The sequence below is a fragment of the Cladophialophora immunda genome, assembly GCF_000835495.1.
Source record: "Cladophialophora immunda strain CBS 83496 unplaced genomic scaffold supercont1.6, whole genome shotgun sequence".
Taxonomy (NCBI): Eukaryota; Fungi; Ascomycota; class Eurotiomycetes; order Chaetothyriales; family Herpotrichiellaceae; genus Cladophialophora; species Cladophialophora immunda.
In genome coordinates this window covers 718031-737916 of record NW_015622546.1, presented here as the reverse complement: position 1 = coordinate 737916, position 19886 = coordinate 718031, and the positions used below count along the sequence as shown (strand labels likewise).

The 19886-nt window shown below is 54.8% G+C and overlaps 5 protein-coding genes across 5 annotated transcripts; 4 read left to right on the top strand and 1 right to left on the bottom strand.

The window, feature by feature from the left end:
• Positions 1-4063: 4063 nt before the first annotated feature.
• PV07_09864 (uncharacterized protein) lies at positions 4064-6288 on the top strand. Its single transcript, XM_016397157.1, has 5 exons — positions 4064-4329; positions 4387-5167; positions 5225-5460; positions 5536-5804; positions 5863-6288. The coding sequence occupies exons 1-5, from the start codon at positions 4205-4207 to the stop codon at positions 6048-6050; spliced, it is 1599 nt and encodes a 532-aa protein (XP_016244348.1). The 5' UTR covers positions 4064-4204; the 3' UTR covers positions 6051-6288.
• Positions 6289-6900: 612 nt separating this feature from the next.
• Positions 6901-8651, top strand: PV07_09863 (ATP-dependent rRNA helicase RRP3). The gene has a single exon (XM_016397156.1). It carries the CDS (start codon positions 6941-6943, stop codon positions 8372-8374), a length of 1434 nt encoding a protein of 477 aa, XP_016244347.1. The 5' UTR covers positions 6901-6940; the 3' UTR covers positions 8375-8651.
• A 180-nt stretch (positions 8652-8831) lies between these two features.
• PV07_09862 (uncharacterized protein) lies at positions 8832-13183 on the top strand. Its single transcript, XM_016397155.1, has one exon. It carries the CDS (start codon positions 9016-9018, stop codon positions 12856-12858), a length of 3843 nt encoding a protein of 1280 aa, XP_016244346.1. The 5' UTR covers positions 8832-9015; the 3' UTR covers positions 12859-13183.
• Positions 13184-13358: 175 nt separating this feature from the next.
• On the top strand, positions 13359-15792 carry PV07_09861 (T-complex protein 1 subunit gamma). Its single transcript, XM_016397154.1, has 4 exons — positions 13359-13551; positions 13603-13669; positions 13722-13930; positions 13987-15792. The coding sequence occupies exons 1-4, from the start codon at positions 13527-13529 to the stop codon at positions 15375-15377; spliced, it is 1692 nt and encodes a 563-aa protein (XP_016244345.1). The 5' UTR covers positions 13359-13526; the 3' UTR covers positions 15378-15792.
• Positions 15793-16560: 768 nt separating this feature from the next.
• PV07_09860 (uncharacterized protein) lies at positions 16561-19326 on the bottom strand. Its single transcript, XM_016397153.1, has 3 exons — positions 18852-19326; positions 17563-18758; positions 16561-17503 (listed from the first exon to the last, which is right to left on the bottom strand). Exons 1-3 carry the CDS (start codon positions 19306-19308, stop codon positions 16673-16675), a joined length of 2484 nt encoding a protein of 827 aa, XP_016244344.1. The 5' UTR covers positions 19309-19326; the 3' UTR covers positions 16561-16672.
• Between the last annotated feature and the right edge of the window lie 560 nt (positions 19327-19886).

Genomic DNA, 19886 nt, shown 5'->3' with positions numbered 1-19886 from the left:
CCTGCTAGCCTGACCTACTTGTATGAAAGACGGTCTGGGGGAGGAGAGGAACAGCACCTATCACTCCACGTCGTGTCCACGCCCCGGGATTTGGAGATACACACGAGGTACTACTCGGTCCATGCCTCCCCATCACGCACACGGACGGCGGCGCGTCTCTTTGGCCTTTTCGACGCTTGTAAGGTTCCTAGGTAGAGACTCTCATAAGCGACGACTAGAATCCGCTTGGTGTGGAGATGTGCGAAGGACGATTTGACGGTTGATCTTCGGGCTCCCGACTTGCTCCCCTGGGTCCCAACCGCGCACAGAAAAGCCGTGGTTCAGGCGGATTAGCGAGATCACGCAGGGCGCAAAATGGAGAAGAGAACGCTTGCAAGAACAACCAACAAGTAATCACAGTGTCCGAGTCTAAGACAGCGCTTGGTTGGTCATTGGGCAGAGAATCGGTCAGATGGGGCTCCCAAGCTCGTATGTGCTTGTAAGATGGGCGGGGGAACCATTCCAGTTGGATATTAGCGGTGGGTTGTATTATGTACACAGAACTGAGCGTGATATCTCTCTCCCCCTAATCCAATTCGAGAGCTTTTTGGGCACTGTCATGCCCGACGTGTGTGGGTTGTGCTCGGGCCACAAGCAGGAGGAGGCAGACTCTCGATCAGCGTGGTCTGTCCAGTAATGGTAACAAAGCGTCCTCCGTTATGCGCTATATACCTACAGCCAGAGCAGTCCCGGGTGTCTAGTGTGCAGAGTTCAAGCCGAACATACCGAGCACGGAACTCCCTGCAATGCATCGCCTACAGCATAGTATGCCGGTTTGCGCTGTGCCCATCGCTCGCTAGCATGCAGAGAACAGCGCCAGGGAAAAGGACAATAACCAGTGGAGTGAACCCTCCGACCTGGTGGGATTTAGGGGGTGGGAAAGCTGCTTACCCTAAAGTCAGCATCGTAGAGGTCGGCCAGGCCCTGCCCTGGAAAGCTGGAGGGAATCCAACTATCAAGTGAGTGCGGTCAGTCATCGCGATGCTCTCTCTCTACAGGGGGGAACAGGTTACGGAATAGACGGCAGGGCAATCCAAAACGAACCTGTACTGATCGTCAAAGTCCCAGACCGTGATGCCGACACACCCGTCCACCTGGACACAGCTGGCCGTCGAGTTGTAGTACTCTTCTGCTTGGAGGGCAAAGGCCGTGGTGTTGGTGAGATTGGCCTGGGGGAAGCGGACGTCCAGTTCGGTGATTGCCACCTCGACGCCCGCGGCGATGTAGGCCTGTTTCGTGGCCATCTGGTCCTCCAGCGAGGGCGTCTCGCCCACCACGAAATGGCTCTCGAGCCCGACGCCGTCGATGCGGATGTTCCGACTCTGCAACTCTTGGATCAGACCCAGCACGGCCACCGACTTGTTCCCAGACTCGATCCCGTAATCGTTATAGTACAGCTTCGGCTTGCGGGTGCCTGGTGGCAGCGAGTCCACGGCTTCCTCTGCGCTTGGTGTCAGTATCACCGAGTTATGAGACGAGAAATCATGACAGAGCTTCTTCTTGCAGACGTCGGGCAACTTACGAGCAAACTGATACGCCAGGAAAAAATACTCTGGACCGATCACGTCGTACTGCACAGAATCAGTTGGTGGTCCGTCCCGCCATGAACGCGAGTACTGACCCATATACTGGACGAAAACGACCCATTGGCAGCAATGGCCTCGTTGACGACATCCCACGAGTAACAGGCATCTCCAAAATGGGTGATCATGGTCTGGATATGGTTTTGCATGACCGCTGTAAGTGTATCTGCAGTCCAGGTCCCGTTCAGGACCCATTCGCTGACTTGGCTGACCCAGACCAGGTTGTGACATCTCAGATATTTCCCGTGGTCTTGCGCAATGGCCACGTCGATGTCTCCGCCCGTGAAGTTGAAAATGCCGGGTTCTGGTTCGCTCAGCTCGAATTTCATCATGTTGGCCGGCGTGATCTGGCCGAAGATGTGCGTGTTGTTCAGGATCTCTTGATAGAGGATGTTCGTGTCCTCACCGGTGCCCTGCATATCTTCTATCAGTCCCTGAAGCTCTCCCACTGCTGATACCACCACCTACAGGTTGGTCGGTCGCGCTGCCAAACCACAGCTTGCCGGCTGCTTGCGCGATATCATTGAGGTAGGGTGGGGCCAGGGGCTCAAAGTACCCGGAGCAGGACGCTGGAGCAGACGATGCCGGCGCTGGCGAAGCGGACGAGCTTGTCGTTGCCGGTGCCGAAGCAGGAGGAGGCGGTGGCGGCGCCGGCGGATAGTGTCGATGCGGTGACCAACCTGGTCCCGTCGGGCTCGCAAGACCAAGGGCCGCGAGTGCGGAAACAACAGAGGCAAGCCTGGCCAGAGACATCTTGACTTCACGGTCAAAACGAAGGACACGAGGGATGAAAACAGACAGCAGCACAACGGCCTGAAGCTCCTTACACTTGCTCAACCACCAACATCGACACGGCACCGTTCCATTCTCCCGCATCTATATACTTCATACCGGCAAATAACCGCTGGAGCATTCACCAGGATTCGAAATTGGCATATACTCACACCGACCAGAAGGCGCGTCACACACGTCCATGGGATGGGAGACTGCCGACATGGTCAATTTCTGAGATATCAACCGGAACCCCGCAATAGAAGGGAGAGTCGACCAGCATGAGAGGTCCTCGACATAGAGGACGATCAAAGACCTTCCTTGTTGGGCGACGATGGCATGGAGTTAGGACGAGTAGATGCAGGCAGGGTTAGCGAATCCGGGCACCGCGGACATGGAAGCAGCTAGTCCTCCAGCCAGCATTCTCCCATTTGTCCCCAGCACAGGTGCATGGGCCAATGCCCCGGTCTGGAGGTGGAGATAGAGTATATGCGGCTCATTTGCTTTGGGACTGGGGGGTTCCTGGGAGTGTAGGTGTCTGGAGAACCGACTCGAGAGCCTTGTAGCGCTATTCCTTCTCCCTTACCTAGATAGCCTCGTGAACATGCTCATGGATGTCTCTCCGGGTATCTTGCTGGCTCTTTGCCGGCACATGCATCGATCCCAAGTCCATATTTTCCCGGGCGGAGGATGTGGCCTAAATTGGCTACACCGATAGGGTCTCAATATGTAATAAACGACGAGACTAGGGGCGCCCCGGCGATGGCGTCGAATCGTACGTGTGTGTCGATCTGGGAGTGTCTTTCTCCTGCTCCCTCCCTTCCCAGAACGTGGCCGATCGCAGACATGGGTGTCTGATGATGGAGGAGCCGGAACAGTCTGATCCAGTCTCCGGAAGAGGAAGCTCCTTTCCAGCAGGTGGCAATTGGGATGGCTTTGGCCCTCTCCCTCCACTCTATCCTGCCGGGTAATAGGATAAATAGGATTGCTGGATGGTAGGCTGTTTTCCTTTGCCCGAAGATTCTCCACCGCCGCCTGCTTCAGGCATAGCTGAACCCATCGTGCCCATCGCCGCCCATCCTTTGCACTGGTCGAGCATGGGGTCCGTTTCCTGGCAATCCCACATTCTCTCCTCGCTCTCCTCGCTCTCCCTCCCTCTCCACACTCCCATCCACCACATCCGCATGGCATGTGTTCAGAATTTGCCCATAATTTTGCCGCTAGATCAATCAGAAGAGTCCGAGGGTTGGGTCCAGAGAGGGTCACACATCCATGGATTCCTCGCTCCCGACCTCTCTTCGTTCTTCTCGATCCATCCCGAGAGGCTGCTGCTGCTGCTCGCAGCCGGCCGGTAAAACTCCCCTGGGCGCTTTTCGGTCTCCAGACTCGGGTCTTCCTGTCGATATAGATGCAAGCTCCTAGGCCATGGCTGTTAGGCTAGTGGGCGGCCTGTTTACCCAGCCTTTCGCCTCGGATTTGATCGTCCAATCCAGACCACTTGGGTCCACCGCTATGGCAAGATTCGTGTGTTCTTCGAGACCGTTATTGGCTCTTGCAGCCCTGGTCAGCTGTGAATGCAGACTTTCTAGAACGCTATCACCCAAAACGCATGCGGTAGCATTTCAACCACGGCCCTGGGTGAGATAAACCTGCACCGTAACGGATGCCACCTTGTATAAAGCATTTGCATTGCTCCCTGTTTTCGTCCTTCTTTTCTCTTCTTCCACCAAGACTTCACGTAGATACAGTCTCTACGTCCTCGTTTCATCCTTGCCCAAGAACCCATCAGCCGTCAGTGTCTTCTTGTCAAAATGGGGAAAGGATACTTTGAGCTGGCAGGGCGCCAGTTTCCTGAGGTGACGTGGTATAAGGATCCTGCGCTGAGAAAGACCTACATCTGTCTTATGTTTGTGGTTCTTACCAGTGCCACCAACGGGTGAGTCTTGCGGATGATCCAGAAGGAGTGCCGCGTTGTTGACTTGCTCCATCACAGTTACGACGGCTCCATGATGAACGGTCTCCAGACTCTCCCTCCCTGGCAACAGCATTTCGACCACCCCAAAGGCGGCAAGATTGGTATCCTGAACGCCATCATGTCAATTGGTTCCTTGTCCGCCATTCCGTTTGTGCCATACGTGGCCGATTTTCTGGGTCGTCGAATGGGTATCCTCGTGGGCTGCATCATCATGCTGGTCGGTGTGGTCCTGCAGTCCATCTCAGCAGGCTTTGGCATGTTCTTGGGAGCTCGATTCCTCCTCGGGTTTGGAATCGCCATCGCTCACGGTTCTTCTCCTCTATTGATCACCGAACTCGTGCACCCTCAGCATCGAGCCATCTTCACAACCATCTACAACACCACGTGGTACGCCGGTAGCATTGTCGCTGCTTGGCTCACCTACGGAACCGACCATATCAACAACAACTGGGCGTGGCGTATCCCCACCATTGTCCAGGCCGCCCCGTCCTTGATCCAGGTCACCTTCATCTGGTTCGTGCCCGAGTCTCCTAGATGGCTCATCGCGCACGGCAAAGAGGAGAAGGGTCTGAACATCCTCTACAACGTCCATGCAAATGGCAACCGCAACGATGAGATGGTCCAATTGGAGTTTGTCGAAATCCGCGATACCATCAGACTCGAGAAGGAGGTTGAGGGTAACCAGTGGCTCGAGCTGATCAAGACCCGAGGCAACCGCCGCAGACTCATCATTTTGTTGTCTGCTGGTCTCTTCTCCCAGTGGTCTGGCAACGGTCTCGTCTCATACTATATTACCAAGGTAGGTTTAGTTTATGTGGCGTCTGCTGTTGAAGTTCCTCGCTAATGATGGCCGAAGATTCTCAACAACATCGGCTACACTGATACCCTGACCCAGAACTTGATCAATGGCGTTCTTCAAATCTTCAACCTCTTTATCGCCGTCACTGCCTGCTTCTTCGTCGACAAGGTCGGCCGCCGCAAGCTCTTCCTCATCTCCACCACTGGCATGTTGATCACCTTCATCGTCTGGACCATCTGCTCAGCCCGATATGCCATCTCTGGCTCCAAGGGTGCCGCCAACGCCGTTGTCGGGTAAGTCGCTAAGCCATGTTGCTTTTGACCGTTTTCGAAGACTCGTGAACCATCCACTGACATGTTTTCGCTTAGCATGATCTACATCTACTACTTCTGGTACAACATCGCCTGGTCCGGCATGTTGGTCGGCTACACGGCTGAAATCTTGCCGTACAACATCCGAGCAAAGGGCTTGACGGTCATGTTCCTCATGGTCGACGCCGCGCTCTTCTTCAACCAATACATCAACCCCATCGCCCTGGACCACATCGGCTGGAAGTACTACATCTTCTACTGCGTGTGGCTCGGCTTTGAGCTTGCGATTGTCTACTTCTTCTACGTCGAAACCCGCAACACGCCTCGTAAGTGTCTCTCCCCCGCGAGTATCTTTGTTCACGCACTGACTCTTACTTTCTACAGTGGAAGAAATTGCCAAGCACTTCGATGGCGACCAAGCACTGGTTGCCGGCGCCGCTGCCTCAAACAAGGGCCTCACCTTGGCGGCTGAGATGGGTCTCGATGCCACCGTCAGCCAACACCACGAGTTGGATGAGAAGAGACACTCTGTGCAGGTCGAGAACGCTGCTCCCACAAAGAGCGAGTTGTAGAGGAGGAATTTGAGCGTTTGTGGTTTTGTGTACCGGTGAGATGATGCTCGAGTCGAGTGCCAGTCTCTTGTTTTTAGGAACCAGTCCTCCTTGTTCGTGGTACTTGCAGCGGGTTGTACTGTGGAATGTCCTACCATCGCGCCACTATAGATGCTCCTCAGAAGACAACAGCATTGATCATCAGACATACTAATACAATGACATCAACTCAACAAGCACTTCGCGCGCTTTTTTCCGCGAGAGACACAGCGTGGTTTCGCTCTCCCACATCATGTGATACGAAAAGCGAGCTTCTTAATCCCAATTGAATCCAGTTTCTCGCATCCTCAGTCCCTTGTAGGGTATTATACGCAGACGTAATAACCGAGACGAATTGCCCGCCATCATGCTCGGTGGCAGTGTAGAGTGCCTTTCCAAATTTTGTCGTGCACTCGTTATACCCATCAGAAGTCAAGGCCTGAACATACCCTAATGTTCTAGCGTTTCGTAAACCCAGCTTCACTGGTCATTTTCACATCATTCTCGCCACGCTTGGTGGTTCCCAGATACGGACTTACCTAGCCTTCTCGCATCCCGCCATGGTAATGGCCTAGAGGATAGCGCTACCTGTACGATTTCCTGCATGACATGGGCATTGCTTCGGATGTTAAGTTCACTTGTGATTTAGGGATCAAGATAACTTGGACCGTGTACTCGGTAGGTTTCGTCTCGTTTATTTCCGTCCCGAAGAACTTTCCGAGCGGGGGAGCAGAGCCTTGCGCACAAGGCTGAAAGTCACGGGCGATAAGATAAGCCTGCGACAAAATTTCGCGCTGCGCATCCAAGTCCCACAGAAACTTTTCCTTCCAGGCCCGTTCACCGCACACTGTATACCTCTCCCCAAAAGAAAGATGCCGCCCCTTAAGAAACGCAAGTTGAGCCACGATGAATCTTCCTCCGATGAGTATCAGTCTGCAAACTCGCCGACCGGCTCCGAGTCCGCCCCGACCAGCGATGCCGAGGAGGAAATGCAGGCGAAGGTCACGAAGCCAACAACATTCAAAGAGCTGGGAATAATTGATTCCCTGTGCGAAGCATGCGAGAGTCTCGGGTACAAGGCACCTACGCCAATCCAAGCTGAAGCAATACCGTTGGCCTTGCAGGGCCGGGACCTCATTGGGTTGGCAGAGACCGGTAGCGGCAAGACGGCTGCATTCGTCCTCCCCATTCTGCAGGCACTGATGGATAAACCGCAACAGCTCCATTCTTTGATTCTGGCACCGACAAGAGAACTGGCGTATCAGATATCTCAGGCGGTGGAGGCTCTGGGTTCGCTGATCGCAGTCCGGTGCGCCGTGTTGGTCGGAGGCATGGACATGATTCCGCAGGCGATTGCGCTGGGAAAGAAGCCTCATGTCATTGTTGCCACCCCCGGACGTCTGCTGGATCATTTGGAAAACACAAAGGGGTTCTCGTTGCGCCAATTGAAGTATCTGGTCATGGACGAAGCCGATCGACTGCTCGACTTGGACTTTGGGCCGATCCTGGACAAGATTCTGAAGATATTACCAAGAGAAGGGCGAAAAACATATCTATTTTCTGCTACCATGTCGAGCAAAGTCGAATCCTTGCAACGAGCCTCGTTGTCGAATCCCCTCCGTGTGGCGGTTTCCCAAGACAAGTACCAAACCGTGTCGACTCTGATCCAGTCGTACCTCTTCATCCCTCACAAGCACAAAGATCTTTACCTCATCCATGTTTTGAACGAACTTGCTGGTCAGACAGGGATCATTTTTACACGGACAGTCAACGAGGCACAGCGGATCTCGATCCTCCTTCGGACCCTGGGCTTCTCAGCTATACCGATCCACGGCCAGCTGTCTCAACAGGCGCGATTGGCTGCACTGAACAAATTCCGCGCAAAGTCCCGCAATCTTTTGGTTGCTTCTGATGTGGCATCACGAGGCCTAGACATCCCTTCTGTTGATCTCGTGGTCAATTTCGATCTCCCCCACGACAGCAAAACATACATCCACCGCGTCGGGCGTACTGCGAGGGCGGGCAAGAGCGGCAAGGCGATTTCTTTTGTCACCCAGTATGATGTGGAGTTGTGGATGAGGATCGAGGGGGCATTAGGTAAGAAATTGAAGGAGTACGAGACGGTCAAGGAAGAGGTCATGGTGCTGGCAGAGCGGGTGGGGGACGCCCAGCGAGCTGCGGCCATGGAGATGAAGGAGCTGCATGAGAGCAGGGGCAAGAAAGGGGCAACCCTTCGCCACAAGCGGACGGCAAAGGGCGTGGGCGGAAAGCGGAGTCGAGATGATATGGACCAAGACGAAGGGTAGATGAGGTTCCTGGGCTCCCATTAGTAAACGAGTTACGTTTCCTTGATGACGGTGTTTGGGGGGTACCTCCATATCTTCTGACCCGGCTCTCGTCAGTATTGGTCTTTTTTCCCAGAGTATCTAGCCCTTTGCTATATATTCTTGGATGCCGTGCTGGTCGAAAAAGTACTAGAGCAGCCTTGCGGCCAGAAAAGGCGCAAGGCGGCGGGTAAATTCTCACTTCACCACTCGGGGTACGAATCCACGAAATCGGTACCTGTACACAATCCCATGCCTGGATCTGCCAGACTTGGTCAGGAACTCGCCAATCCTGCTAAGCATGTGTGGATGGCCTGCATGTCCCCAAATCTCTGCCAGTCGGCGAATTAGCGACGTCTATCCAAGCCAATCTCGAAGTTTTCGCGATGACGTCTTCTGGATGCCGTGGTACCATTGGTCAAAGATCCTGGCGCTGCGTGGGAGAAGTTTCCACTGACCCTCAACAGAATCATCGTGGTCCAGCGGAAAAACCCTGTGACGCCCGAGAGAGTCGCTATGAGTCGCTTTTCCTTCCTCCATACCCTCCATAAGACAATGGGAACCACGCAGTGTTAGTCGGGTTGGGAAATCTACCCTGCAAAAAAATATCACTGCGAGACACCATGCCTGTCATCGACATCACCAAGGACCTGTCGGCACTTTTCCGCCAGCAGGTCCAAGTGACGCCCGATGCGGTGGCGTTGGAGGACGACACGGCGACATACACCTATGTCGAACTGGACCGAAAGGTCGAGGCGCTCTCCAATCTCCTCCGCAAGCACAAGGTCGGCCGAGACAGCCTCGTGGGCGTGCTCCTCCCACGCAGTGCCAACTATGTAATTGCCTGTCTGGCAGCGCTCCGGGCAGGCGGGGCCTTTCTCGTCCTCGAACTGGCTTACCCTCCTGAACTCCTGGCAGACGTGATTGACGATGCCCAACCGGCTGTAGTGGTCACATACCGCGCCGAAGTGGGTAAGATCAAGGAAGGGATTCCTCTCATCACTCTGGATGAAGAGCAGACGGACACCAATGGAGATGTGAAAGACCTACCTCCGGTGCCTGCTGATGATGATCTGGACAGACTTGCCTTCGTCTCATATTCTTCGGGAACGACGGGCAAACCGAAGGGGATCGCAAACCCTCACCGAGCCCCAGTACTTTCGTACGACCTGCGATTCGGGATTCGCGATCTGCAGCCCGGCGATCGTGTCGCCTGCAATGTCTTCTTCATCTGGGAGATCCTGCGTCCACTGCTGCGGGGAGCGACTGTCGTTGCAGTGCCAGACGAGGCCAGTTATGACCCCCCTGCGCTCGTGGACCTCCTCGCTTCCAAGAATATCACCGAGACTCTTATGACCCCGACGCTCTTGGCCGCGGTGCTGTCGCGCCATCCAAAGATCGGGGTTCGCCTTCCGAAGCTGCGGACCTTGTGGCTGAACGGCGAAGTCGTCACAACTGACTTGGGCCGTCGAGCAATCAAGGCTCTACCCAACACAACCCTGCTCAACTGCTACAGCGCCTGCGAAACCCACGAGATTGCGTGTGGAGATATTGGAAAGATGCTGGACGACGAGGCCAACTACTGTCCGGTCGGCCCTCCTCTAGATCCAGAACACACCTACATTCTCGATGAGAGTGGTCAAAAGGTGGAAGGTGGAGAAAGCGGAGAGCTTTTCGTCGGCGGATCCCTCCTTGCCCGCGGCTACATCAATCGTCCTGAGACAACTGCCAAAGCCTTCACGCCTGACCCATTTGACTCGGCGCCGGGATCGCGCATGTACAGAACCGGAGACCAGGCACGCATTCTTCCGTCAGGACTTTTGGAAATCACTGGTCGTGTCGGAGCCATGATCAAGCTTCGCGGCTATTCCGTCGTGCCCGGAAAGGTCGAGCATGCCATCGTCCAACATCTCGCTGTTCGACATTGTGCGGTCACGGCTCATGGCGAGGCGTTAGAACGGCAACTAGTTGCATATATCGTCCGGGATAAGGAGTCTTCTTCAGATCGCCCGGAGCTGGAGGTTAACGAGCTGGGCCACAGTCCAGCGGCAAGACGGACGCTCTCGCCATACCTAGCTCACTATATGATTCCAGCTCTGTGGGTGGAGGTGGAGGAATTGCCTACCAACGCAGTCTCTGGCAAGGTCGATCTCAAACGTCTTCCTCCACCCCCAAGCCCCAACGCTGTCAACGGCAATGGTGCATTGAATGGGCACAAGGGAGACCACGATTCAATTGACATTGAGGCCATAGCTGAAATCTGGGCCGCAAGTCTCAAGATCTCACGCAGCACCATAACGCCGGAGCACAGCTTTTTCGACCTTGGCGGTCATTCTTTGACGCTTGCCGACCTGTCTGCACGCTTCTCTAGGGTTCTTGGAGTCAAGGTGCCCCTCGCACGGCTCGTCGACCCCGCAACTCTCAACGGCCACCTGGAAACGGTGCGATCTGTGAGAGACGGTCATGCAGCAGCGGTGCAAGCTCATCTGCCTGATGTCCTTCGGAAAGACTCGTCCCTTGAGGACAGCATTCGACCGACAAATGCTACTATATGTGCGGCCAGCAAAGCAAATACGATCCTTCTAACAGGTGTGACTGGCTTCTTGGGCGCATTCTTGTTGAACGATCTGCTGGAAAGCACATCGGCCAAGATACTGTGCCTTGTACGCTTCAGTGATCCTTCAGAGGCCGATCTGCCGGAAGGCATTGCGAGGATGCGGAGGCATCTCCTTGATTTGGGACTGTGGCGGGACTCGATTATGGAACGTGTCGAGATCCTCCCCGGCAACTTGTCCCGGCCACGGCTAGGTCTCTCCCCGGACGCCTTCGAGGAACTCACAGGCCGTGTCCAAGTTATTTTCCACGCTGCCGCCAGCGTCAACTTAGTGTACCCCTACGCTGCCCTCCGAGACGCTAACGTAGGTGGAACAAGGGAAATCTTGCGTCTGGCATGTCGTGCTGGAGCCACAGTGCAGTATATATCCACGAATGGTGTGCTGCCGCCATCTCGAGAAGGCTGGAGTGAGGATTCCATGCTGGACGTGGACGATGTCCCAGAGAAACTGGCCGATGGGTATGGCCAGTCAAAATGGGTCGCAGAGAAACTCGTGCGTGAAGCTGGCCTTCGAGGCTTGCCGGTGAAGATTCACCGAGCGGGGACAATCAGCGGTCACAGTACCACAGGCGCAGGGAACGCGTGGGATCTGCTTAATGCGATCATTGTTGAATCCATCAACCTTGGATATGCGCCAGATGTGGAAGGCTGGCGCGCCGAGATGACCCCGGTCGATTTTGTTAGCAAAGCCATCATCCATCTCTCAAATCAAACCAGCACCACGCAGTTCGTTTTCCACCTCGGCGATCCTGATCCCGTACAAACTCGGTCAGTCTTTAAAGATCTAGAAGTGCTTGGATATCCCACCAAACCACTCCCTTGGGACGATTGGGTTGGCCGATGGCAGGAAAACCGAGGCACTCTGAAAGGTGGAGATGGTGCCTTTACCATTGATATCCTCCGCAGCGGCATGCCGAGTGTCGAGTTTTTGAGGGGCATTGTCGTGTTGAACAACGCCGCTACCAGACCTTTACGGGCCGTTGTTGAACGACCTAAGGTTGATAGCGTATTGCTCGAAACGTACGCTCGCCATTGGTTTGCCCGAGGATGGTTGCCTCATCCACCGTCCCGTCAACACGCCCTGGGCGGCACTGCGCAGCCCATACGAAGAGGACCCCTGAGCGGACGTGTGGCTGTCATTACCGGAGCTTCATCTGGAATCGGCGCCGCAGTTGCTGCTGCTCTGGCACGCGAAGGCCTCCATCTGGCTTTGGGCGCTCGCCGCAAGGACGCTCTCGAGGCTGTGAAGAGCAGACTTGTGGTCCGCGAGGGCAAGGTGATAGTTCAACAGACGGATGTAACAGACAGGAAGCAGGTCGAGCGCCTCATTCAAGCGGCGAATGACGAGCTTGGGCCGGTCGATATCCTGGTCTCGTGCGCTGGTGTCATGTATTACACCATGATGGCAAATGCACACATAGAAGATTGGGATCGTACAGTCGATGTGAACTGCAAGGGGCTTCTACATTGCCTTTCCTCGGTCGTGCCGTCAATGATCTCGCGCGGAAGCGGGCACATTGTCGCCATCTCGTCGGATGCAGGCCGGAAGGTCTTTCCTGGCTTGGGTGTCTACTCGGCTAGCAAGTTCTTTGTCGAAGCCACGCTGCAGAGTCTGCGCTTGGAGACCGCGGGGACTGGGTTGCGTGTCACGAGTGTGCAACCTGGCAACACGGCGACTGAGCTCCTTGGCATGTCCACGGATGCTGAAGCAATCAAGAAATATGGTGAACCGACTGGTGCGCAGATCTTGGACCCGGAAGATGTGGCCAATTCGATTGTCTATGCATTGAGGCAGCCGCAACATGTCGCTGTGAATGAAGTTTTGATCGAGCCCAGGGAGGAGCCGATTTAAGCCAACCTCGTTGTGTGTCCCCTGGCACGCATCATGGCGCTCCACGGGTTCATCGGCGTGCCTTGTGTGGGAGAGAACAGCCTTGAGAATTGAAGGGAGGCGATCATTTCTTCTTGTGTGTTACATAGGATTGGTAGCTCCAAAACTCGGGCCAGTTGTGGTGTCTGCTATTAGTTACTCGAGGATGGAAGGCAAGCGGCAACAAGGGGAAAATTCAGAAACAGCATAATGAAAGAATCCGCTCTAAAGGACCAAGACGTAAGGACTTTGACACGGAAATAGCGTATACTACTCCTCTTATGACGAGAGAAGCATGTTCTTGCACCACATGATCAACCAGGGCCAGTCGGTGAACATACTTGTAGTCATAGAACGGTCCGCCTCCTGCTATTGGTTGCACTGCAAGGCTGAATAGTATCCCAAGGGAGACTAGCGCAGCCTGGCCGAACGTAAAAAAGTTGGAGATCACCCCATCCACCGATCGCACAGGGCTTCAATTACAACAAACCAGCCATACCACAAACCGCCAGGCCTTTCGTTGTTACCGTTCTGCAAGCTATTTGACCCCAAGATAGCCCTTTCCTTCTTCGTGGGACCCTTCCCCCAGTATTGCAGGTTGAATTCCTCAGGATTCTGTTTCTGGGCCCCAGGCCTAAACCGCAGGCAGGATGCAGGCGCCTGTGGTGGTTATGAGTGAGTCCATCCAGGATGTCTTTGTGAGGCCGACGCTGACTTATCCCATAGACACGGCGAACGGCGAAAGACAAGTTGGGCGAAAAGCGCAAATATCCAACATTACCGCGGCGAAAACGTGAGGATTCAACAGTGGAAAACTTCGTTCGGCATATAACTGACCAACACAGGGTGGCGGATATCATCAGATCATGTCTCGGGCCCAAAGCAATGCTCAAGATGCTGCTCGATCCCATGGGCGGCATCGTCCTCACGAACGACGGCCACGCCATCCTCCGAGAGATCGAGGTCGCACACCCTGCGGCAAAGAGCATGATCGAGTTGAGTCGGACGCAGGATGAGGAGGTCGGTGACGGTACAACGACGGTGATCATATTAGGTACATCCCCGCTATGCTATTGGATTCAACGGCCAGAACTGACGAGATTGGGACAGCTGGCGAGATCCTCGCGCAAGCGCTGCCGCAACTCGAACGAAATATCCATCCCGTGGTAATTATCCAAGCCTTCAAAAAGGCTCTGTCGGACGCGCTGGCAATTGTCGAAGAGATCTCCATCCCCGTCGACACCTCGAGCGACAAGGCTATGATCTCACTCATTGAATCTTCCATCGGCACCAAGACCATCTCTCGATACTCGGAGCTCATGTGCTCGCTTGCCCTGAACGCCGTGCGGACTGTTTCTCAGGACCAGACTTCTATCTCGAATGCACCCCAGGCGAACGGTACCGCGAAGTCCCCCCCTGCGCCGGCGCCCGCGAGACCTGTCGAAATAGATATCAAGCGATACGCACGAGTTGAAAAGATCCCCGGTGGAGAGATCGAGGACTCGCGAGTGTTGGACGGAGTCATGTTGAACAAGGACATTACACACGCCTCGATGCGCAGACGGATAGAGAACCCCCGGATCGTGCTGTTGGACTGCCCGCTTGAGTACAAAAAGGGCGAGTCGCAGACCAACATCGAGATCACGGACGAAGACTCGTGGAACAAGATTCTACAGATCGAGGAGGAACAGGTCAAGAAGATGTGTGACGCGGTGCTGGCGGTCAAGCCGGATCTGGTCATTACCGAGAAGGGCGTGTCTGACCTGGCACAACATTACTTCCAGAAGGCCAATGTCACGGCACTGCGGAGAGTGCGGAAGACGGACAACAACCGCATTGCCCGCGCCGTGGGTGCCACCATTGTGAATCGGGTTGACGACCTTGTGGAGGCCGACGTGGGCACGGGCTGCGGCCTGTTTGAGATTGAAAAGATTGGCGACGAATATTTCACGTTCCTCACCAAGTGCAAAAACCCCAAGGCTTGCACGATCTTGCTTCGGGGACCTTCCAAGGACATTCTCAACGAGATTGAACGAAATCTCCAAGACGCCATGTCCGTGGCCCGCAACGTCATGTTCCACCCGCGCCTCTCGCCCGGCGGCGGCGCCACCGAGATGGCCGTCTCCGTGCGGCTGGCACAGAAGTCCAAGTCCATCGAAGGCGTGATGCAGTGGCCGTACCGCGCCATCGCAGACGCCATGGAAGTCATCCCCCGCACACTCATCCAGAACGCCGGCGCGAGCCCCATCCGAATCCTGACCCAGCTCCGCGCGAAGCAGGCCGAGGGCAAGTCGACTTTCGGGGTCGATGGCGATACGGGGAACGTGGTGGATATGAAGGAATACGGTGTGTGGGAACCGCAGGCGGTCAAGCTGCAAAGCATCAAGACGGCGGTTGAAAGTGCGTGTTTGCTGCTGCGAGTGGACGATATCTGCGGAGCGAAGAGCGCGAAGCAGGTCGGCGGGAGTGGATTGGCAGGGGGTGCTGGAGGGGAAGAGTAGAGCCAGACAAAATGCAAGCAAAGGAGAATGGAAGAACGAGCAAAAGGAACCGACCTCGCGGTCCCTCTCCACGCGACTGGGGCTTACGATGTGAAATGAACAAGAGCACACGGATGAGATGAAGATGATATGGCTCGAAGGCCTGGATATGACGAGGGCAGCCCTGACGGCCCAAACACAGGAATCGTGGTCATACATCTATACAGCCATAGAGTCCCTGGTATGTGGAATGTATTGTCCCGTCCTGATGTCTACAAGATTGATCAGCGCAGAGGCGTCCAGGTCCTGCAAGTCAACGCATCAGTCTCTGGCTAGGCTTCCTTTACCATCTCCTGTCCTCTCCTCTCCTCTCCTGATCGCTCTTCTTCGCGCGAGACTAACTACTATCACAACAAGAGCTCCCGGTTTCTTTCCCATTGTATTCGGTTCTTCGGATTCCTGTTTGCCTCCTTAACCGCCGCGACTCGCCCAAGCCCTTAATTGGTCAAGGACCGACAATTACATCCCATATGTCGACGGTTCTCGCAGTGGTGACGAAGCTCCTAGGTACGTTCGCGGCCGCGGCCTCTCATGGGGTATTTATACGCCCTTTTCTGCCTCTAGATTCTGGAAAATGGGGTTTCTGCCGTTTCTGCCAAAGTGGCTCAATGATTTTTTTGCTTGTGTTGACCCTTCTAAGATGCTGCTGGCTCTTCTGCTAGGAAGTGAGAGTGCATTATCGCCTTTGCAGTCGTGCCTGTCTCTTCTCAAACATTTCTATCTCCCCCCTCTTCCGATGGGCAGCACGGCGGATCCGACGAGCAAAGCATGTGCTGTGAAGCAGACCCTTGACCTAAAACCAACTCGCTACAGACATCCCACATGACCAATCACAAGGCGCCGGAGGAGAGGACCAAGTACAACACAAGACCAAAGGCGTGAGCCGGTTGCCAGGAACAGCATCGATACAAGATCTCAATGTGGTACGGGGACACCGACCTATCATCCCGCAGACGAAAAGCACCAGAGGATACAAAAACTCACGGAGACACGAGACATCCCAGACGGTAGTTGCACAGAATTCTCCGTATCAACGACTTGGTATCTGGGACGTCCCGCAAGGCACCATCGGCACGACCCGCGGAAACACTCACTACACTGAAGAAGAGCCATGGCCCATTCGGCACTGTCTCAATGATTGCATGGATACTCGCCTCCGGTGTCAAAATGTCTGTACTGATCGTTAATTTGGATCCTGGATCTCTCTCTGTCTCTCTGTCTGTCTTCCTTCTGCACATACCTACAATTGCATCACCTTATACCAGCACCATACGTTGCCCCGTATTAGTGACGTTGCCTTCTACGAGCATCTCGCCCTGCATCACACCTGTGACGTACGCATCTCCAACGAGTCTGTACTCCGCCTGCTGCTGCTGCTGCTCGTGCTCTTCCTCTGCCTCTGCCGGTTCGCCTCCGCCGTCTCGTCCAACCACCTTCCTCAGCACCAATGGCACCGGCATCCCGAAGACCACTGCGACGTGATCACCGACCTGCGCTCGTTCAGGCACAAGACCGACTCTCTTGCCCGCTTTCGTGACACAGAAGCGCCGCGAGACCGTGTTCTCTGCGACGAGCTGGATGAAATCCCGGTCCTTCTCGGGAAACGCGGTGAAAACGACCTTGTGGTTGGCGTGGTCTTCGATCTCCAGATAGTGCATCAGCCGCACCAGAAGCATCTGGCACAGGGCCAGGTCCTTGAGGGCGCCGGTGTCGGTGCCGGTGCCGGTGCCGGGTTCATGGTCGGGTTGCGACAGGAGGAAGGGTTTGGGCTGCATCGAGATTGCGGACAACATTTGTGCCATGGTTGGGGCAGAGTCTTGTGGATTCACGTGGTTGCACACTTGGCCTGTGCTGATGGCGAAGGTTTCGAAGAAGTCCTGCAGACGGAGGGCGCCGGCGCTCAGCGGAGAATTCCCGCTGAACGGCACAAAGGCGTCTGCTACGAACTCGATCGTGTCGAATGTGGTGCCAGCAAGGATGAGTTGGTCTTGGTTAATAGTGGCGTGGAGTTCGCTCTCGCCGCCGGCGCGAAACCGGTGATCTGAGGATATCGCTGAAGTCATGGACGCGGTAGACGCAGACCAATCCTTGAGTGTGTTAGTGGACATGATCGACTAGAGGGACTTTTGACGGTTTTTACACTCACCGGTATCCACGTTGGCAGCTCCGGGTTCCAGGGCATCAGACAAGCCATACGCAGAATGTTTACGCAGTGGCCGTTTTCAATAAAAGCTCGAGCGAAGCTTCTGTAGACCTTTGCGTACGTTTGATCCTGCTCGTACGTTACCAAGTCCATGAATGCCCCTGCATCAGATACCAGCCCAAGAAGTGCATATATCTTGTCCCTCGGATCAGTGGCATCGAACGACATGGCCGAGTGGATTTTGTGGATCAGCTTCTCCGCCTCATCGCCATCTTGAATGGATACTCGCTCGATTGTCATTCCTTCCAGCCCCTTCCAGCCCAGCAGGGCAGCGCGGGTTAGCTCTGAGTTCTCGCCGCGACCTAGATAATGAGCGTTGAGTAGCCTACTCATGTATCTCACATAGTACATCGCGAGTAGCATCAAACTCGACGGCGCCTGACCGTCACCGAAGCGATAGTCGACGGATCGTGCCATGGCATATTCTTGGAGGATCCAGATCCGTCGAAAGTAGGGTGAGGCGAAGAACTTCCTCCACGCGATCCAAGCAGGGTCATCCTCAGGAGGCAGGTCATAGTCCTCGATACATGTGCCCGTAGGTTTCAAGGGGAGCTGCTTGATATTGATCTCTCTCTTCGACGGACTTGACGGAGCCTCTCCCGGTGACTCCGCGTTCGCAGCTTCCGTGCTCTCAAGCAGTTCATTTTGGTCCATGATCACGCCTGAATCGATGAGTTCCTGACATTTTCGGCCGGCATTGAGGATCTTGACTACGAGATCATTCAGGCTTTGCGTGTCATCGGGCGTTTGCGGAACGAATGCAATGACCTTCTCTGCCTGCTGGTAGACTCTTCTCATCAGGGCGATTTGCAACTTCTTCTCCTCGGCGTCTTGCTGATTCATGCAGATGGCATCTACCCACAGCGACTGAGCCACGTCTGGGCGGCGAAGCGATTTCAGAGCGCGAAAGAGGTTTTGGGTGATCCAAAACTTTGTATTACCATTCATGATAATGTACGCCGGGTTGTCGATACTTCCCCAAACATAGGACAATGCGGAGAACCTTTGAAAAGGATGTCGATGAACGTGGTCATTGAGAGCACCTCCAGCTTGATGTAGCCTCATCAACTGCATCAAATCCCATACGTCGTCGCTGGGTTCTTCATGGGGTCGGCTCACGGAATCGTAGCTAGGATCGTCTTCGTAAGACATTAGCTTGATCGTCTCGCGAGCTGTCGGTGTAGAGTGGTGAAAGTGTGGACAAGCTGGGTGCTCCATAAAGACGGACTCACCTGTCGAAGCTGCCTGCTCACGAGGCATTCCGTTCTTCTCGGCGACATTTGCAGGTGTCCCACCTATAGATGTAAAATCATCTCTACTCCCACCATCGCCAGCTACATCCTGTGTTTCACCACGCTGATCCTGTCGGGGTTCGGCGCGAGATGGAGCCCCTAGTCTTGCAGATGCTGTCCTCGAGGTCTCGTCATCCTCGGCACTTTCGTCAATATAGGAATCCAGCGGCAGGAGAAATTGAAGTGGATGGTCCGCGGCGGAAGACTGTGCTTGAGCAATGCAGAGGTTTTCAAAGGGCCGCGGGACTGTGGTGTCTCTAGCATGGTCCTTGTCTAGATCACAAGGGAAAAGAAAACAGAACACCTCATCGTCAGGCTTACCGGGAGCTAGGTAGAGGACTCTGACAGAGGTAGCGGACGGCAGTGGATCGTAAACGGGATCTTCTGGACCGAGCATCGCATTTCTAACCTGTGGACCGTCAATGTATGAGAAGCTCCAGGCATGGTGGTGCCGCAGAGGGTCTCTTAAGTCGTCTTCGAGGCATTGTGCACTGCCTCGTCATGATTCTGGCTGCCTCAGCATACCAGTGTGGCGCCTACAGGGGCCAAAGCCTCCGTCGAACAAAAGTGCCAATTTAGCGGCCTGGTGCAGCGGCCTCTATTCGGCTTTAGGCTGGGCTGAGCTGGGCGTTCTTGCGGCTTTTGCTGCACTCCCGAAACTCCCTCCTCATTGGCGGATGTCCTCATTTATCACTGCTCTATTATCCACAGCCACCTGGCATATTATACGATGGTTACCTGCGTCCTGTTTGGGCGGGGTGGGTCGCATGTGAGCTCCGAGCAGCTTTTACTCTTCTTTTGCCGCCTAAGACTGCATCACGATTTGCGAATCCCGTGACGAAGAATCAACACGAGAGCTGAGAAAAGCAAAGCTGGTATCATCGCCGGCTGTCCTGTACCTCAAAGCCCAGTACACCAATCTACTGTGTAGCTCACCTGTGACACACGAGGCTGTCTTTGGCGGTGTTCGTCTTC

Excerpts from the sequence above, each read along its gene's own strand:
- PV07_09861 (XM_016397154.1), top strand. The coding sequence starts at position 13,527 with ATGCAGGCGCCTGTGGTGGTTATGA. Across the intron at positions 13,552-13,602 it reads GGCGCCTGTGGTGGTTATGA|ACACGGCGAACGGCGAAAGA; the intron begins GTGAGTCCATCC and ends CTTATCCCATAG. Across the intron at positions 13,931-13,986 it reads AACGACGGTGATCATATTAG|CTGGCGAGATCCTCGCGCAA; the intron begins GTACATCCCCGC and ends AGATTGGGACAG.
- PV07_09862 (XM_016397155.1), top strand. The coding sequence starts at position 9,016 with ATGCCTGTCATCGACATCACCAAGGACCTGTCGGCACTTTTCCGCCAG.
- PV07_09860 (XM_016397153.1), bottom strand. The coding sequence starts at position 19,308 with ATGCTCGGTCCAGAAGATCCCGTTTACGATCCACTGCCGTCCGCTACC. Across the intron at positions 18,759-18,851 it reads TGAGCAGGCAGCTTCGACAG|ACGATCCTAGCTACGATTCC; the intron begins GTGAGTCCGTCT and ends TGTCTTACGAAG. Across the intron at positions 17,504-17,562 it reads AGCTGCCAACGTGGATACCG|GATTGGTCTGCGTCTACCGC; the intron begins GTGAGTGTAAAA and ends AACACACTCAAG.
- PV07_09864 (XM_016397157.1), top strand. The coding sequence starts at position 4,205 with ATGGGGAAAGGATACTTTGAGCTGGCAGGGCGCCAGTTTCCTGAGGTG. Across the intron at positions 4,330-4,386 it reads CTTACCAGTGCCACCAACGG|TTACGACGGCTCCATGATGA; the intron begins GTGAGTCTTGCG and ends GCTCCATCACAG. Across the intron at positions 5,805-5,862 it reads CGAAACCCGCAACACGCCTC|TGGAAGAAATTGCCAAGCAC; the intron begins GTAAGTGTCTCT and ends TACTTTCTACAG.
- PV07_09863 (XM_016397156.1), top strand. The coding sequence starts at position 6,941 with ATGCCGCCCCTTAAGAAACGCAAGTTGAGCCACGATGAATCTTCCTCC.